The 19,013-nt window shown below is 35.5% G+C and overlaps 1 protein-coding gene across 2 annotated transcripts in view; it reads left to right on the top strand.

The window, feature by feature from the left end:
- The window catches only part of ERCC8 (ERCC excision repair 8, CSA ubiquitin ligase complex subunit), a 60,813-nt gene that overhangs the window by 6,142 nt on the left and 35,658 nt on the right, over positions 1-19,013 (top strand). Inside the window, exons 2-4 of one of the 2 annotated variants that reach the window (XM_067730762.1) lie at positions 7,991-8,086; positions 13,069-13,170; positions 16,747-16,870. In XM_067730762.1, the coding sequence (XP_067586863.1) occupies positions 7,991-8,086; positions 13,069-13,170; positions 16,747-16,870 (322 nt within the window). Of the gene's footprint in view, positions 1-7,990; positions 8,087-13,068; positions 13,171-16,746; positions 16,871-19,013 lie in introns of those variants that run through there. The other variant, XM_067730763.1, reaches the window with a different exon arrangement.

The following is a 19,013-nucleotide window of genomic DNA, read 5'->3' as shown; positions in this document are numbered from 1 at the left end:
GTTTTTAATGAAAATTAGATTTTTGATGAAAAATAATTTAACATTTTTCAGTTCTAAAATTTCCATTTGGTTCTTAATTATGTCTTCTGTTTCTTTGCTGAGACTTTCCTTTTTTAACATTTGTTTCAATTATGTTCACATTTGCTTGCTCAAGCATATTTTAATGGCTACCTTGAAGTCTTTGTCAGATAATTCCAACATCTGTGTCACCTCAGCTTTGGTGTCTGTCTGATTGTCTTTTCCCATACAAGTTGAAATGTCCATGGTTTTTCATATGCAGAGTAATTTTGCATTGTATCCTGGACATTTTGTAATGTCATGAAACTCTGGGTCTTTTTTCAGTCCTATGAAGAATGTTGATATTTTTGTTTTAAGAAGCAATTGGCGAAGTTAGGTTCAGGCTGAAAGTTCTTACCTCCTTATGTTTGCCATGGTTCTAATGTCAATTCAGTTTTCAAAGCCATTTCAAATCTGCCCCCAATGTGTGCCACTCAGTAGTCTGTTACCTGAGTGGTACTCTGTTAGCTTAGTTTTCAGAATCTTTTGTATGCTACTTAAGGTTAGCTCCATGCATGCTCTGCTCAGTGATGAGTCCTGGAGTTCATAAATAACTTTATGAGGTTGCCTTCCTGAGCTTCTTTCTCTCAGTGATCTTTCTGGTACCTCTCATCACTGGGACTCTCCCTTTTGGTACTCCTGCTGGAAACATTGGGCTCAGTTACCCTGTTTACCATACACTAATGTGTTTGGGCCCAGTTCTGGTCCTGTAAGTGAGAAGACAGAGGAAGAAAGCAATGGTGATTGGACCCACTCTCTTGGGATCAGAGCTCTGATGAACAGAGAAAACAGATTCCTTCCCCAAGAGTTTTGACTCCCTCAGGTCACTATTTCCAGCCATTGCCAGTGCTGCTATCAGATTGCCTAGGGGCTGGGCCACAAGAGAATGGAGAAAAGAGAGAAAAAATATAGATGGGTGATTTCTGCATGTCCTTGAGTATTGGAGTTCCCTTTTTTACTCCTGGAACTTTCTCTGTCTGTGCCACAGTGCTCACTTCCAGGTTTCCAGCCAGGAAGTAGCAGAGGAGAAAAAAATAATAAACTGGCCATTGTTTTGGTGGTATGTTGGATTTGGTGTTTCCCCCAGTCCAGTTGCTGCTATTTACTTTTTGGAGTCCTCAAATAGGTATTCCATGCATTTTGTTCACATTTTATAGTTGTATTTCTAGGGAGATGGGTAAAGTGTGCTAGTTATCTTACCTCAAACTGGAGTGGCTACTTTTGAGTATTGACTAATGAAGTGGATGATCAAACGAAAGAAATATGTCAAATCACAAAGCAAGTATAAAAAGTATGAGAGAAACGATAAGAGATTTGGAGAGTAGACCCAGAAGACCCCAGAGGCAATAATAATTCCAGAGGGAGAACAAAACAAACAAGCAGAGACTAGATTGACAGACTAAAAAGGTTCACTGAAGTGCAATAGGATTGATGAAAAAGACATAAAATTAAAAATATCCTAGTAAATATATCTAGGAATGGAGAAAAAAATTATTAAAAGCTTCCAATGGTAAACAATTTATTCATAAAAGAAAAACAGGTTGACATTAGACATCTTAGCAGTTCTAGAGACTGGAATGATATCTACTAACAAGAAAAAAGGACTGCAAGTCAGGAATCCAAATTTAGCCAATCTGTCCAATATTGTGCATATGCTAAAATTCCTAGAAATATTTCACCCCTTTCCCCTTCAAGAAAAAATGCCCAAGGAACAACATTAATTGATGAATAAATGTATTTGAACAAGGCCCCAGGGTATGTAAATGATGAAGAGGAGAGGAAACAGAGAAGAGCAGTGAACCTTGTAGTATGTGTATGGTTAAATCTAAATATATAATAATAAACAAGCTGGAAATATATAACATGGCTGATGAAGATCTTTTTAGACACACTTCAAAATTAGCAAAGGGGAATGAACAGCAACTTCATTGAACTAGCAAAATGAAAAGTTAAAGATGGAACTATGACATTAAGTAAACAATAAATAATATCAAGTATATCAGATGTCATACCAAAGGTGAACAGGCTGATTCCTCCCATTAAGAAGCACAGATTATCAGATTAATTTTTAAATAAAATATAGCTAAAAGCTGTTGCTCAGAAATACCTCAATTTAAAATATTTTTAACTAGTTTACAAAATTCTTAAATATTAAAAGTTAAAGTAGAGGATAAAAAGATATTAGACAATTGTCAACAAAATGCAGAAGTCACTGTTAATATTAGTTAAGGTGAGATTTTTGGTTAAAAGCACCAAACATTGTAATAGATGATATTATTTGAAGCACAATTGATGAATTGGTGTAATAAAACATGTATTCAAACAGTTAAATATATAAAGCAAAATGTAAAGAAAATTTGACACTAGTTTCTTTTCCAGAATGGTCCTGATATAGTAGAGAGAGAATACATACATATGGGGGAAATGGATAAACAACACACCAAATTTAATAGACATATATAACTTTACATCTCTTAGAGAATGTGCATGTTTTTTATATGTCAGTGGTACATTTACCAAAATTTTTATGTACTTGGCTACCAAGAAAACTTTAACAAATTCAAAAAGGTAGCCATCTTTACAGGTCATATTCTTTGATCATAAGCTAAAGAAATTGGAAGTAAATTAATTAATGAGAACATCACCATCACCTCTAATTCAATGTTTAAAGAATTAGCAATTACAGGACTTCCCTGGTGGCGCAGTGGTTGAGTCTGCCTGCCGATGCAGGGGACACGGGTTCGTACCCCAGTCTGGGAAGATCCCACATGCCGCGGAGCGGCTGGGCCCGTGAGCCATGGCCGCTGAGCCTGCGCATCTGGAGCCTGTGCTCCGCAACGGGAGAGGCCACAACAGTGAGAGGCCCACATACCGCAAAAAAAAAAAAAAATTAGGAATTACATTCTAGATAACTCTTGAGTCCAAGATGGAATGAAAATTGAAGTTATAAATTATCTGGAGAGAAAGGAAAACTATTTCTACAACTTAGGGGAAACAGGGAAACTTGTATTCAAAAAAATGTCATAGGGGCTTCCCTGGTGGCACAGTGGTTAAGAATCTGCCTACCAAGGCAGGGGACACAGGTTCGAGCCCTGGTCCGGGAAGATCCCACATGCCACGAAGCAACCAAGCCCGTGTGCCACAACTGAGCCTGCGCTCTAGAGCCCGCAAGCCACAAGTCCTGAGCCTGCATGCCACAACTACTGAAGCCCACATGCCTAGAGCCTGTGCTCCATAACAGGAGAAGCCACCGCAATGAGAAGCCCGCACACCGCAACGAAGAGTAGCCCCCGCTTGCCACAACTAGAGAAAGCCCGCGCACAGCAACGAAGACCCAACACAGCCAAAGATAAAATAAAGAAGATAAATAAATAAATGTATTTTTTAAAAAATGTCATAGCCTAAAAAAATAAAAATGAAAGTATTTCATCATTGAAGAAGATGAAAGGATATAATAAATTTTTTAAGCCATCTTAAGACGTTAAAACAAAAAGTTAAAAGTACTCGCTCTTTTCCTTACCCTGCTTACCCCAGTTTCCTCTGCCTTCTCCCATATCTCTTCTCTTTCACTCCTTTCCCCTTCACCCTCTCTCCTTCACTTTCTCCCCTCCCTCTTTTCTCCCATATTCTCCCTACCCCTCTTCCTTCTACTTCTATTCTTTTGTGTGGAGGGTGTCCCCAAGACCACCCCCAGGTTTGAGGATTCTCTGGAAGGACTCAGTATGCAGCATACGGTTGTACCAAATTACTCATGGCTATGATTTATTACAGCAAAAGTATACAAGGTAAAATCAGTGGAGGGAAAGGCACATGGGTGACTTGTGAAGGAAACCAGGCACAAGCTCTCAGTGGAGTCACACAGATAAGCTTCATTTCTTTAGCAATGAATTGTGACAGCTTAGGTGAAGCTATCAGGGAAGCTCATTAGAGACTCAGTGCCTAGAGTTTTTAATTGAGAACTGGCCACATAAGCACTTTCTGCTTAGCATGTACCAAAATTCCAGACTCCCAGAAGGAATGTAGGTATTCATAATGTCCGTTGTTTGCTCCAAATATTAGTTTGGGTCCAGTGAGCCATTCTTATCCAGAAATGTTGGGAACCCTCCTGAAATCCCAGAAGGCAGGTAAGGGCCAGTCTTGCAAGCAGCCCTTTCTAAAGATAGCAGTGTCAGACCTGCCATTTTAACTATTTTTTGCACACCTTGCCTCCTTCCACACAAACCCCACCCCTGTTTCCCTATTGTAGTACCCTCCCCCATTCCCTTCATCTTAACCCCTCCTTCTGGTTCCCAAACAATTCAGACCTAAAGTATTTAGGTTGGGTAGAGGTAGGCTACCTATAAGGCAGGGATTAGGTTGGCCAAAAGTGAGATTTCACTGGCTGAGCAGGTTGAGGAGGTAGTCCAAAGGTGGAGACAGGCAAGCTCAGCTGATCAGGGTGCTGAGAGAAGCAGAAATCAAAGCCTAAGCCTGGTAAGCAGCATCCTTGTTGGAGGACGGGGTAGTAGTGGAGATGGGAGATTGGTTACATACAGGGGGATTGATCAAATAAATATATTAATGATAATGGAGACCATGTTTTCACTGTTAGGAGAGGGAGCTCAAGGAAGGGATGATTCTCTTTGTACATGTCTTTATGATACTATTTTACTTGTTATAAGACGGAAATATTACTGTTATAATTTGAAAAGTCATCAGATGGAAAAATATTTTAAGAGGAAATAGGCATTTCAGTGGAGAAAATGTGAAATATTATTTTCTGGTGAAATATTGAAGTTTAGAAATGGTAGAAGAGCATAATGGTCTGGAGAAAAAAATGTCAGAGTTCAGATGTAGTTCAACCAATTATGTGATTTGGGGCAAATTACTTATGTCTTAGTTTTTTTGGGGGGTTTTTTGGGGTTTTTTTTGCGGTATGTGGGCCTCTCACTGTTGTGGCCTCTCCCGTTGTGGAGCACAGCCTCCAGACGCACAGGCTCAACGGCCGTAGCTCATGGGCCTAGCCGCTCCGCGGCATGTGGGCTCTTCCTGGACCGGGACACGAACCCGTGTCTCCTGCTTCGGCAGGCAGACTCTCAACCACTGAGCCACCAGGGAAGCCCTGTCTTAGTTTTATAATCAGGTAAAGTGTTTAATAATGTAATCTACCACTGGGAAAGTTACTACTTAGGATTACCATTTATTACACTTAATAAAGTGATTACAATGTCAGCAAATAGTAGGCTCTTAATTAATATTAGCTGTTTTTATTATTGATCAAGGTTAGACAAGTAGTAAGTGTTAGACTGGATATTTGAATCTAAGGCTAAACTGTCTTCCAAGAGAAAAAGAGGAACTTGTATATCTTTAAATCAGACACTTGCTACTGTTAAAATGATTTCCAAAATGTTTATGGGAATTAATAGTACTGTCACTGCATAAAAATATCAGTATGTACCTTTCCTAGCACTGTGCATTGTTATTTTTTTAAAAAAAACTATGATAATTTGGTAGGTTAAAACTTCTCATTTTATGAAACTTGACCCCTATTTTATACCCCTCACAAAAATTAACTTGAAATGGATTAAAGACTTAAATGTAAGTCCTGAAGCCATGAAAATCCTAGAAGAAAACATAGGAATAAAGCTCTTTGACATGGCCTTGGTAATGATTTTTTGGATATGACACTTAAAGCAGAAGGAACAAAACCAAAAATAAACAAGAACTCCAAAGGTGGGGAGGAGTGGGGAGGGGTGGATCTTAGGCCAAAGGAAAGCAAACTGTGAATGGTAGGAAATAAACACCAGGGCCATGATGTGAAACTTTTGTCCATTTCAACAGCTTTTTTTCCAATATAGGATGGGTTTTGGTTACTGCATACCTACCAACTACAGTGTGATATAACATGGAATAAGCACTCTTACCAAAAAAAATCAGAAACAAATAAACAAGTGAGACTACATTAAAATAAAAAGCTTCTGTACAGCAAACGAAACCATCAACACAGTGAAGAGACAACCTACAGAATGGGAAAAAATATTTTCAAACCATTTATCTAATAAGGGGTTAATATCCAAAACATGAAGAACTCATACAACTCAATACCAAAAAAAAAAAAAAAATTGAAAAATGGGCAAAGAACCTGAATAGACATTTTTCCGAAGAAGATATACAAATGGCCGACAGGTACGTGAAAAGATGTTCAGCATCACTAGTCATCAGGGAAGTGCAAAAACAGTGAGACAACACCTCACACCTGTTAGAACGTCTGTTATCAAAAAGGCAAGAGATAACAAATGCTGGAGTGGATGTGGAGAATATGAAACCCTTGTGCACTGTTGGTGGGATTTGTAAATTAGTACAGCCACTGTGGAAAACCAGAATGGAGGATCCTCAAAAAATTAAAAATAGAACTACTACATGAGGAGGAAAACCAGAATGGAGGATCCTCAAAAAATTAAAAATAGAACTACTACATGATCTAGCAGTTTCATTTCTGGGAATATATCCAAACGAAATGAAAACGATAACTCACAAAGATATCTGCACCTCCATGTTCATAGCAGCATTATTTACAATAGCCATGACAAGGAAACCTAAGTGTTCACATATGAATGAATGGATAAAGAAGTTGTGGTATATATTTACAATGGAATGAATATTATTTAGCTACAAAAAGTGAGGAAATCCTACCATTTGCAACTACATGGGTGGACCTTGAAGGCATTATGCTAAAGGAAATAAGTCTGACAGAGAAAGACAAATACTATATGATTTCACTTAAATATGTGGACTCTTAAAAGAAAAGAAAACACTCATAGAAAAAGAGATCAGACTTGTGGTTACCAGAGGGAGGGGGTGGGAGCAGGAGGAGTTGGAGGAAAGTGGTCAAAATGTACAAAATTCCAGTTATAAGATAAATAAGTACTAGGGATGTCATGTACAACATATTGACTATAGTTAACACTGATGTATGATATATAGGAAAGTTGTTAGTAAATCCTAAGAATTCTCATCACAAGGAGAAAAATTTTTTTTTCTTTTTGTTGTATCTATATGAGGTGATAGATGTTAGCTGAACCATTGTAGTAAGCATTTCACAATATAAGTAAATTAAGCCATCATGCTGTATACCTTAAACTTATACAATGATATGTATTCATTTATTTCTCAGTAAAACTGGGGGAAAAATCTTATTTAAATTAACATTATTTTGATCAATAATGAATTTAGAGATCATTTGGTTAAATTAATGTAAATGCTTTTTGACATCCAAAAGATTGAGACAACTTCTAATAGTTAACACTCACTAGGCACTTACTATATGCTGAGCATTGTTATGAGCACTTTTTTTGTTTCAACTCATTTAATCTTAACGTCCTCACCAGGATAATGATGGTTTACAGGTATTGAATATCAGAAATTTCATTCGTCTTAATTTGTGAGAGTACTTGTTAATCATTTTTATTTATATTTAATTTGATTTATTTAAATGTGCTTAATTGTTGAGTTGAACATGCTCGTTTTATATTTCTATAAGGCTTAAGAAACAGGGGAATTTTTTTTAAACTGTAATTTAAACTTTTGTCCACTAGATGTCCTCAGCTAAGTTTCAGTTATCAGAATTTAACTTTTTGTTCATGAAAATTTGTTTCAGTTTCTAGCTATCTAAATTAAAAATTAATAAAATATACCCTTTAAATAAGAGATAAGACAATGCTTCAGGAGAAATTCTTTACATGTAACTGTTAGTACTCTTGTTATTTTAAAAATTTGTATAAGGTCTTTAATAATCTATAAATACCTTTGGATGTATGTTAGGAGATTTAAGCATTACTTGTGATTTTTGACTCCATGTAATTTTGGTGAAATAAGGACATTTTAATGTTAAATTACTTTCTTATTGTTTAACTTTATTTTTCCTTTTCCTCCTTTTAATTTTTATGTTTTGCAGGGTTTTGGGACTGGAGTTAAACAAAGACAGAGATGTTGAAAGGATCCATGGCAGTGGAGTTAACACCCTTGACATTGACCCTGTTGAAGGGAGATAGTAAGTTTATTATATAATCATTTTTGTTCCTAAGTGAGATCCAGTAAAATCTTGCTTTCAGATTAATTTTCTGAAGTTTCATAAAAATTAATAAAAATTCTAAATTTGTAGCATTTTAAATCTGGCATTATTAATTTCAAATAAATACAGAACATTGAACCTATGCAATGTTGCCAAATAAACATTTCCAAACTACTTTAATATAAATATATTCATTGTTAAATCAACGAATACTGAACTTTTTTGGATGCAGAGAGTGTGTAAGTGCTGAGGTATGTCTTTAGTTGCTATTTCAAAACAGAGTTGTTACTCTCAAGGAGTCTGCTGGGAAAACAAATATAAAAAGCAGAAGTATATTTTGGAAAATTAAGTTTGAAGCACACCAGACTTGTGTTTGAGTTCCTCCTGGCTTCATATTCATCAGCTATGTGGCCTTGAACAATTTATCTAACCTTTCTAATTCACAGTTCCCTTAGCTACACAATGTAAGAACAAAATCTAACAAGTTTGTTGTGAAGATTAATTGAGATAATATGTATCACATGATTAGCATAGGACATGGCATACTGTAAATGGTTGCCACCACTGTGCTTTTAATCAAAAGCATTATCACCTATACTTTTACTCCTTTCAATCCATTTTCCATACAACAGCTGAAGTGCATAGAAAAATGTGCCATCTCCCCCACTTAAAACTCATCTACCCCACATTACTTTTACAAGAAAGTTCAAAACCCTTCATGTGGTCTATAATTAAGACAAGTGTAAAAGTAACTAAAGAAAAGTTTGTCTTACCATGTTCTGTTTAGCATTTGCCCCCAAATTTTTATATTATAATGAAGTATTATTATTTACATTAAAATAAGCCAGAGTAGGTTTAATAGAAATCTGTTTTTTATTTCCAGCCTCTGTCATGGTCTCACCTAATAGTATATGAGAAACATGTACAGTGAACGAATGCTCACTTTAACACATGGTTAAATCTAAAAGATGACCTGTGATAATTCTTTTCTTCCTCCTGACCTTTTCCAGGCTCAACATAACACCTCCCAATTAAGGACAGGTGTGGGACATTTGCTTATAAAATAATCCAGACATGAGCATCAAGGGATAGCTGATTTCTTTTGGTCTTAGGTGCTGGTAGAAAAAAATGTTCAATACTCCAGCCAGTCATTTGGGGTAGTGATCAGTTGTTTGACCTGTAAAGTACATGAATCCAGTAGGCTACCAGTTGGGAGAGTTAGTGAGAAATGTGGGAAGTTATAGATTACATGTGCATTAAATAGGTGTGAGAAATAACAGACTGAGGAGTCTTTGCAGAGCATATACAGAAAAGTCAAGATTCTCACTACAGTGGTTTCCCCCTTTTCCCCCTTTTTCATAGTAAAAATCTACAACTATTTATTTCATTGTTTGCTAAGACTTATATTTTACATTAAACCCTTTTGGCAGAAAAGAGAAATAAAAATCAAAATGAATGTTTAATGGAAAATTAAATATAGGTCTTCTTTTTCTCAGAAAAATCAATTCACATGTAACTTGCTCAAAATACTTAATATTTACCAACCACTGTGAGAGCTGTAGTGATACCACGGAAAACCAGAATGAAAACTAGAATACATAAATCTTGTAAAGAAGCATTTATTTCCAAAGTTAGGAGTTAATTGAAGAAGTCTATCTGAAAACATTTTAACAAGTGCAACTACATAAAGTACATTTGTATATCATCCTATGAAGCTTGAATTTTCTTTTATGTCTTCTAAATTCTTCTGAGTTGATTCCATGTGTCTTTGGTACCGAGTTTTCTTGTCCACATAAAAACGTCAAGTCCTGTCTTTTACTGTGTTCACTTTATTAGCAGGGTAATAACCGTAGAGTTAGGTAACATCATTGCCATCAGATACTTCAACTACGAAGTCAGTTAATTACAATAATGTTCAATTTTTTTCACCCAATTAATGTAATCAAAGGAAAGCTTTTGGAAGTCATTCTAGCAAAGATGAAACATCTTATGTTATTGTAAATACAATTTAAATTAAGTCTAAAAGTCCAGCTTTGAAAACAATTGTTTTTACATTGATAATACATGCAATGCCATGGTAAAAAAACAGTATTTCACAAAGTACAAATACGCAGAAAATGTTTTTGGAATTGTTATGGTACACATGTAACTCAAAACTGTGTTCAAACAAGCTGCAACATGTTATCAACCAAAACAAAAGCTGTAGTTGTTAAAATTTACAAAGATTTCTCTATATACACAATGAGTAACTGAACCACAAAATTTTGTAATGAAGCTAACACTGAGTATTAAAAAAAAACCTTCAGCATGGCATTACTTGCTGTATTTCTTTACTGCCCCATTATCAATTAGATTTAGAACTATTTGAGCAAAGAACTTTGAAGAAGTACTGTTAAATTAACCTAATTGTCCTACAAATTGATATTGAATTTTTCTTAAAACAAGTCTATAAATCAGTGCTTCTTGGACATGCTGCTAGTTCATGAACCCTTTGTATCTGGTTCACAACTAGATAAGGCACTTGTACCAGAATGTGGTACAAGTCACTAAGCACACAGTTTAGATAAGCTATATTTTTTTTTGTAGCAAGACTATCTCAGTGAAGAAAGAAGTGTGTTCATTTCTGACACAAGCTCTTTATGTTGTACTATAAATAGCGAAGAAACTAAAGATGGCAAAATTAAAAACCAATGTACAACACTCATAACAAATATAAGTGATCAGATATCTCCACAAACCACAAAATATGGATGAATGGGAGCAAAACACTGATAACTACAAAATCAGTGTGGTATCAGCATCTATACCAGGGGAGGCAATAAAAACCACTGGGGCATCTAATAGACCTGATAACTCAAAATAACTGACAGTTAGTTGAAAGCTCAGCAAGCCACTTTGACTACAACATTGAAACTGGGAAAGGATTGTGTACTCTAGTTGTTCAAGGGATTCACAGTAAGACCCAAAGGGGCTATAGTACTGTAGGCCCTATAATCTCTCCAGCTAATCACCTAAAGATGTCCTAATGGAGAGAACCCTACGTTGAGGAGAAACTGTTTGGAATAGAATCCAAAGTGAGCAGTACAGGGACAATAGAAAGAAACAAGGGAAAAAGATGGATCAGATAAAAATTGGGGTGGTGAATAGAATCAGGAAATCTCTGAAAGTTAGCTGCCATATTTTGAGCATCTTATTTGAAAAAGAAGAGGAGGGGGATGTTCTAGAGATATAAATTTTAAATATTGTTATAAACGAAGCCTCCCTTTTAAAAGTTTAAGAAAATTAATTTTACATAAAAATGAGCAAAAGAATAGGATTAAGATCAAAGCCCATACAAAATTATTTTAAGAACAAAGAGAATAAATAGAATAATGTTCCTTTAGACAGTGTAGTTGTGCCAGAAAGATATGCCCACAAAATAGATAACTCTACCTAATATTTTAAAACTAGCTGAAAGTCATTTCTATTTTTTATTTTCTTTATTTTTTTGGCTGCACCATGTGACATGTGGGATCTTAGTTCCCCAATCAGGGATCAAACCTGTGGCTCCTGCAGTGGAAGCACAGAGTCTTAACCACTGGACTGCCAGGGAAGTCCCTAAAAGTCATTTTTAAAAGATACAGTGTATGAAAGAGTAACATAAGTAGGAATTAGAAAAACTGAAAAATTAGATGATCAAACTCAAAAAATTAGAAAAGAAAGTTTCAGAAATGAAGACTAAAGCATAAAGAACACAAGCAAATAAAATATGAGGAAACATTTAAAAATCAAAAAGAAATGGAGAAAGGAAAAGTTTTTGAGATACAGATGTATGTAGAAGATAGGCAAAGAAGATCTAACATACATATAATAGGAGTTTCCAGAGAAGAAACCCAAAGGAAAAGAATGGAATAAAGACTAAAACTATATTCCAAGGAAACATTCCTAGAATGAATAAAATCTGAAACTACATATAAGGGAAAGAGAATCATATTGTAACCAGACTTTGATTTTGAGCTTTTTGCTCAAAGAAATGAAGTTTCTTTTCTAAGATGTTCAAGGAAATAAAATGTGAGTCAAGGATTTTATATCCAACCAGACTAATTTTCAAGTACAAAGGGACTAATTATTAGTAACATACAAGAATTCAGGGAGTATTGTTCTCATTAGGCCTTTCTTAAGAATCTACCAGAGAATAAAATCAGAACAAGAATGAATAGAGACAGCACCAGAATTGATGGTGAGCAGTAATATTAACAAATAGCAATACTTTATGTAGATGCATAAATATTTACATATATAGATATATAAATTAAATTCACAAATCTATGTGTTTTCCCTATTAGATTGTAAACTGGGGCGTCAGGAATCATGCCTGTCTTATTCATAGTTGAATTGGCATAACGCCTAGCATATTGCAGAAGCTCAAAATTGAATGAGTTGAGTAAATGCATTCATAATGGAGGGAAGAAATCTAACACTTATGGATCCCCTATTTTTTGCCAGGCAGTATAAAAGCCCTTTGCATATGACTTATCTTTGTATCAACTTTATGATTTAGGTGAAAATGTCCCACTTTTCACAAAGGAAAAACCTTAGGTGAAGTAACTTGCCCAGGGTCATATAGCTAGCATCAGTAATAACTGGTCTGTCTGATTCCATTTATAACTAGGCCATTTAAAATGACTTTGTAATATTTCACTTCCTTAAATAAGAAGTATCTTTTGCCATCTTGTTTCTACTGTCCTTTCTTTTTGGAATCATGAAGGTAAATTTTAACTGATCACAGATTGAATCATTCTATACTCATTCTTCCACAAATACTAGATTAAAAATTTTAGTTTATTTCAGCCTATACTAATGAAGATTTACTCTGTATTTATGGGCATAATAAATTTGAGTTTGTAGGTCAGTAATTTTCAGAAATACTTGGTCATAAATGAACTATATAAAATGATAATGTGAACTTTTTTTATTATTAGCATGTTATCAGGTGGTTCAGATGGTGTGATGGTGCTTTATGATCTTGAGAACTCCAGCAGACAACCTTATTACACATGTAAAGCAGTGTGTTCCATTGGCAGGTGTGTATTAAAAATGTAATTCATGAATTTATAAACATTTGAGTATTTTTTGCATCAAATGCAAAACATGAAAAAAACTTTTGGTTATGTTCTTTTTGTTCTCCACCTACATAGCACACCTCAGTAACTAATTTTAGTTCTTAGACTACTTAGCATAAGACTCATTTAAGTCTTTCCAGCTAAATATAAACACAAATTAGATTTTTCAACTATCATTAATAGAACAAAAAGATTAACAGCTAGAAGCCATAAATATACTAACAATCACACACACACATACACACCCCTTTCTTACCTCTCTATATACTCAACGCTGCCTAACTTAACATACTTCTCTTTGTCTTGAATTTTTTGACTATTTACTGGCTTTCCAATCTTGTGAGAATTATTTTTAAGTTTTTAATAAAGTGTCTTGTGATTTTGTTTTAATTTGTTCATAATCATTACTTAATTCTTTTTCATTTCCTGTATTTGATCTGATTTTGAGGAGACCTTGAATTAACAGAGAGAATAGGTGTCGAAAAAATGTTTTCAAGAGGAAAAACTTCATGAACATTCATATCAGCAACCACTCTGTATTAAAGCTGTTCCCAAAGCACTAGATAGATGCATAAGTTCATGGAATATTTGTGAGGAGATTTACTAATGTTTCTTGGCTCTGGTGCTTCACTTTGGAAATACAGATTTAAGGAAACTATTTCTCTGAGCCTCTGACAAAACTATTTTGTCTTAGAGATAATTATACTTGCCCTATTATTCTTGTAAGTTTTCTGTAAGACTTAAATGAAATACTGTCTTTTAAAAAGCATATTAAAAATTGTAAAGCCATCATATAAATAGGAAGCAATATAATTATAGGTACATTTGGTACAAAACAAGATACCACTTCAAGTACTTTGGAACTTGGTTCCTAAGAGGCTTACACCATTTTATATTCCCTCCACGCCCACCAAACAAACAAACAAAAAATCTAAATTCTAAAGTGTAAGACAGTCATTAGTTAAATTCATCTTTGTCTTATTTTATCTTAGCTATCATTTTAACACTGTTAAAATAATATTTTTATATATACCACCTGCTATGTAATGTTATTCCATGAGTGGCTATGATTTGCTTTTCTGGTGTGTGATGTCAAGTAAATGCTTAGGATATCAATCTTACTTTATTATGACTTTCTTCTTAGATTCAAATTCTTAACTTCAAAACCATGACTTTGGTAAATGGGCATATAGTAAGCATCTTTACAAAATGAGTTAAAATAGCATTTTACATTCAAAGACTTTATAATCTAACTTTAAAAAGTAATTTCAATAAAAATTGTTACTAAGTTAATGTGGCTTAGACTGTTTCCTGATATTTATTTTTGCTTTACTTAATGTGTTTGTTCTGAGCACCAAAAAGATTCCTGTACCCAAATTTTTATTAAATGTGAATGAGAATGACAGATCATACATAGTAGGAGAATAATACAATATTTTGTCCTATTTTTAAATCTAAAATATAAATGAGCTTTTATTTGTGATCACTACATTAAAGATTTATTTTATTTAAAACTGGAAAATCTCTGTGTAGATCCTTAGGAACAAATAGAAATCAGTTCTGTTTATCTTAAGCAGAAATTTATTGGAAAGAAATTTAATATCTCACATAATGGCAGGAAGGTGGAAGAATCAAATGTAGAAAATGAGCAGAAAAACAAGAGAAACTAGGACAAGAGAACACAGTCAAGGTCACACCACAGGAACAATTTAGTTTGGGTTCTGCTACATGTCACAAACACAGATTCTCAACTCTACAGCTATGAATAATTGCTAACTATCCTTGATTTGCATTACTAGCTGGAGTTTTAGAGTCCCAGGCAGGATTGATGAAGCCCAGGACACATGTTCATGCCCCCACTGCCAAGAGCAAGGGGAAGAGAATATCTGGAGCCCCTTGCTTTATGTAACAAGAGGCAAGGCCCTGCCTTTCAACAAAACGAAGGGAATTTCCCCCCAAAAGGAAGTTTGGATGTTCAGCCAAGAAAAGGGCACATGTCCACTACAGTCCACCCATTTGGCTGTCCAATATCAGTATATACCTTTCTTCCCATACCTACCCTTCCTTTTAAAAAAGAAGTTTCAGCCTGACCTAATGCAAGTATCCATTATTTGACAAAAAAATATAATTATCCCCTTCCCCAAAGAGCTATGACCCTAAGTCTGTTTATTTACCACATCCATCACCAGTTCAGGATAATGTCTGTTTTTCCACTGGTTTTACGTGATCTTATATCAGGATTATGCAACCTGTGGGCTCAATTGTATAGTTAACCTATATAAAATAACGGAGGTAAGAAAAAGAGGAAAGAAAGAGGAAATTAGTTAAAATATATACGTATATACATGACATAGAAAGTAAGGAAATATGAATAGGTACTACAGTCCTTTTTTGCAGCTGTCTCAAGGCCAGCTTGAGGTCTTCAGGTAGCACCACATGTGTCAAGGCCCTTTATTCTGTATTGTGATCCAGACCTTCACCTTAAGGAATCAGAACTCATGATGGTCCTATCTGCATAGGGTTGCAGTAGTCTTCTGTTTACTTTTATCTTATTGAAAATTTCTAACGTACATGAAAATAGAGAGTAGTATAATGAACTGTGTACCGATCACTCAGCTTCATAAGCTATCAGTCATAACCAGTCTTGTTTCATCTTTACCCCAACCTACCCAGCTACTCTGAGGATTATTTTGAAGCAGATCTCAGAAGGATATCGTTTCATTCATAATTATTTGTATCTCTAAAAGGTAAAAGGTGTTTTATAAGCATAACCCCACTACCACTATCTCACATCTATAATAATTCCTGATATTAAGTATACAGTTGGTGTTCAAATGTCCCACCATTGTCTCTTAAGTGTTCCTAAACAGCCAGTGTCTTTCAATTAAGATTCAGTAAAGGACACATACTGTGTTGATCACTGGTTCAGAGCATATACTGCATCCTTCAGGATAGCACATCATCATCACAAGGTGCTATATTGTAACTGATGTCATAACTGAGTCTTCAACAGATCATGATTCTATGGGTGATGTGTTACATAAGAGTAGTGAATCTCATGGGCATCTACCAGTTGCATTCTTTTGTTGTATAAGTAGGGTTCTTAATCAGAAGCAATACTGTGTGGGACACCACGGAAGTATGTGAGGCAACAATTCTAAGAATGGTGGTGTTGAGAAAATGATGGCCAGGAAAAGCAAATCCAAAACCAGAATAGGTATCTCTTCCAGTAAGGAAAAATCACTGTCTCCATGAAGCGGTCCAGTGTGGCTGGCTGATCCCTCCAGGATATAGTATTGAAATCAGAAGTCTCTCATTTTATGAGCCTTAGTAGGAAGCAGCCCTCCACATCATACTGTGAAAGCTTAAAACTAGAGATGCCTAGATATTCTCTTTCTCTAGACAGCTAGGACATGGCATGTGATCTAGGTTTGGCCATTCATATCATCGTTCCTGAGACTGCTACTCGTGAATATAGCATCAGTTTTGAAACTCAAATAAATCAATTATCTCTAAATTTTGATTACTGTTTTGTAGAAGCCATCCTGATGTTCACAAATATAGTGTGGAGACTGTACAGTGGTATCCTCATGACACTGGCATGTTCACATCAAGCTCATTTGATAAAACTCTGAAAGTATGGGATACAAATACGTTACAAGTAAGTACATTAAAAACTTTTCCAAGTTGCTCTGTGCGATAAATGAGAACTTAATCCTAAACTATTTTAGTGTGATTATTTGCTAAGATGTCATATAGTATATGTGAAATTAGTATAGCAGTTAAGGAGACCTAGAGTGCTTGAGTTCATATCTTGGTTCTGCTGCTGACTGTCTGTGTGATATTTGTCTGAACCTCTCTGTATTTATCTGTAAAGGGGGTAATGATTGTACCTTATAGAATGGTTGTGAGGATTAAATAGGTCAATATATGTAAAGTACCTGGAACAGTGCCTAGCATATAGTAAGTGCTCAAAAACCATTAGCTATTATTATTTGTTTTATTATTCAAAAACTACTATGGTCTAGTGGTGTAGGGAAGAAAATTGGATTTATCTCCTATTGGCCAAAAGACTTAAAGGAAAAGAAAGTTATTAACATTATAGCTTAGTAAAGGTAGACAGTAGATAATAGTTTTTATATTTGATCAAATTTATATTTCTTTCTCATGCTAATTTTTTCCCTGAGCTCTAGTCCCATATGTCTCCACCTGTCTTCAGAACCTCTCTTTTTTTTTTTTTTTTTTGGCGGTACGTGGGCCTCTCACTGCTGCAGCCTCTCCCGTTGCAGAGCACAGGCTCCGGACGCGCAGGGTCAGCGGCCATGGCTCACGGGCCCAGCCGCTCCGCGGCATGTGGGATCTTCCCGGACCGGAGCACGAACCCGTGTCCCCTGCATCAGCAGGCAGACCCTCAACCACTGCGCCACCAGGGAAGCCCAGAACCTCTCTTACTGAAATGTAATGTCATCTTCTCAAACTTAACATGTTCCAAACTGAAGTGAACATGATGGCTTCTCACATCCATTTAGTCCTCAAATCTTAGCAATTCTTCCTTCAAACTCTCAGATTTCCCTTTCCTATTTCCCTCACCATCACTGTACATCTAGACTACTCCTAAAAACTCCTAACTGGTTTCTCTGCATTATTTTTCTTCCACATTTCCACAGCAAGTTTACCCCAGAATTAATCAGAATCAAGCAGTTTCATCCTGTCTCAACACGAAACCTCTAGTGACTCCATTGTCTAAATTCAGCCTGGCATTCTAAGTTCTCCATAACCTCACTTCCCACTTTCTCAACCTTAGCTTCTACCTCTTTTCAACCTAAATGATGTACTGCCACTAAATTGATCTCCTTTTGCCTTCTGAACACATGTTATGTGTTACGTTCCCTGCCTCAGGTCCCCTTCCCTATGAAACTTCTCCCTTCTCTTATTCATCTTATAACTGGAAGTTTATACTCTTTAACCAACATCTTTCTATTTCTCCCCCCCAGCCCCAGTAATCACTTTATTCACTGTTTCTATCAGTTTGGCTTTTTAAGATTCCACATATAAGTGATATTATACAGTATTTGTCCTTGTCTGCCTGACTTCACTTAATATAATGCCCTCAAGGTTTGTCCATGGTCACAAATGACAGGATTTCATTCTTTCTCATGGCTGAATAATATTCCTGTGTGTGTGTATGTGTGTGTGTGTTATCTTCTTTATCCCTTCATGCGTTGATGAACACTTAGGTTGTTTCCATGACTTGGCTATTATAAATAATGCTGCAAAAAACATGAAGGTGCAGCTATCTCTTTGAGAGAGACATTGATTTTATTTCCTTCAGATATATACACAGAAGTGGGATTGCTGTATCATATGGTTCTATTTTAAATTCTTTGAGGAACCCCATATTGTCTTTCATGATGGCTGCACCAATTTACATTCCCACTACCAGTTACAAGGGTTTCCTTTTCTCCATATCCTCACCAACACTTATCTCTTTTTGATAATAGACATTTTAACAGATGTGAGGTGATATCTCATTGTGGTTTTGATTTGCATTTTCCTGATGATTAGTGATATTGAACACCTTTTCATATTCATTTTGACCATTCTTATATTTTTGGAAAAATGTCTATTCATGTCCTCTGCCCATTTTTTATTTGGATTGTTTGGGTTTTTTGCTACTGAGTTGTATGAGTTCTTTATATATTTTGGATATTAACCCTTTATCATGATTTTCAAATATTTTCTCCCACTCTTTAGGTTGCTTTTTCATATTGTTTATGGTTTCCTTTGCTGTGCAGCAGGTTTTT

Source organism: Pseudorca crassidens, chromosome 3 (genome assembly GCF_039906515.1).
Source record: "Pseudorca crassidens isolate mPseCra1 chromosome 3, mPseCra1.hap1, whole genome shotgun sequence".
NCBI lineage: Eukaryota > Metazoa > Chordata > Mammalia > Artiodactyla > Delphinidae > Pseudorca > Pseudorca crassidens.
The sequence above is the reverse complement of the archived record's forward strand: the minus strand, read 5'-3'. Positions and strand labels throughout refer to the sequence as shown.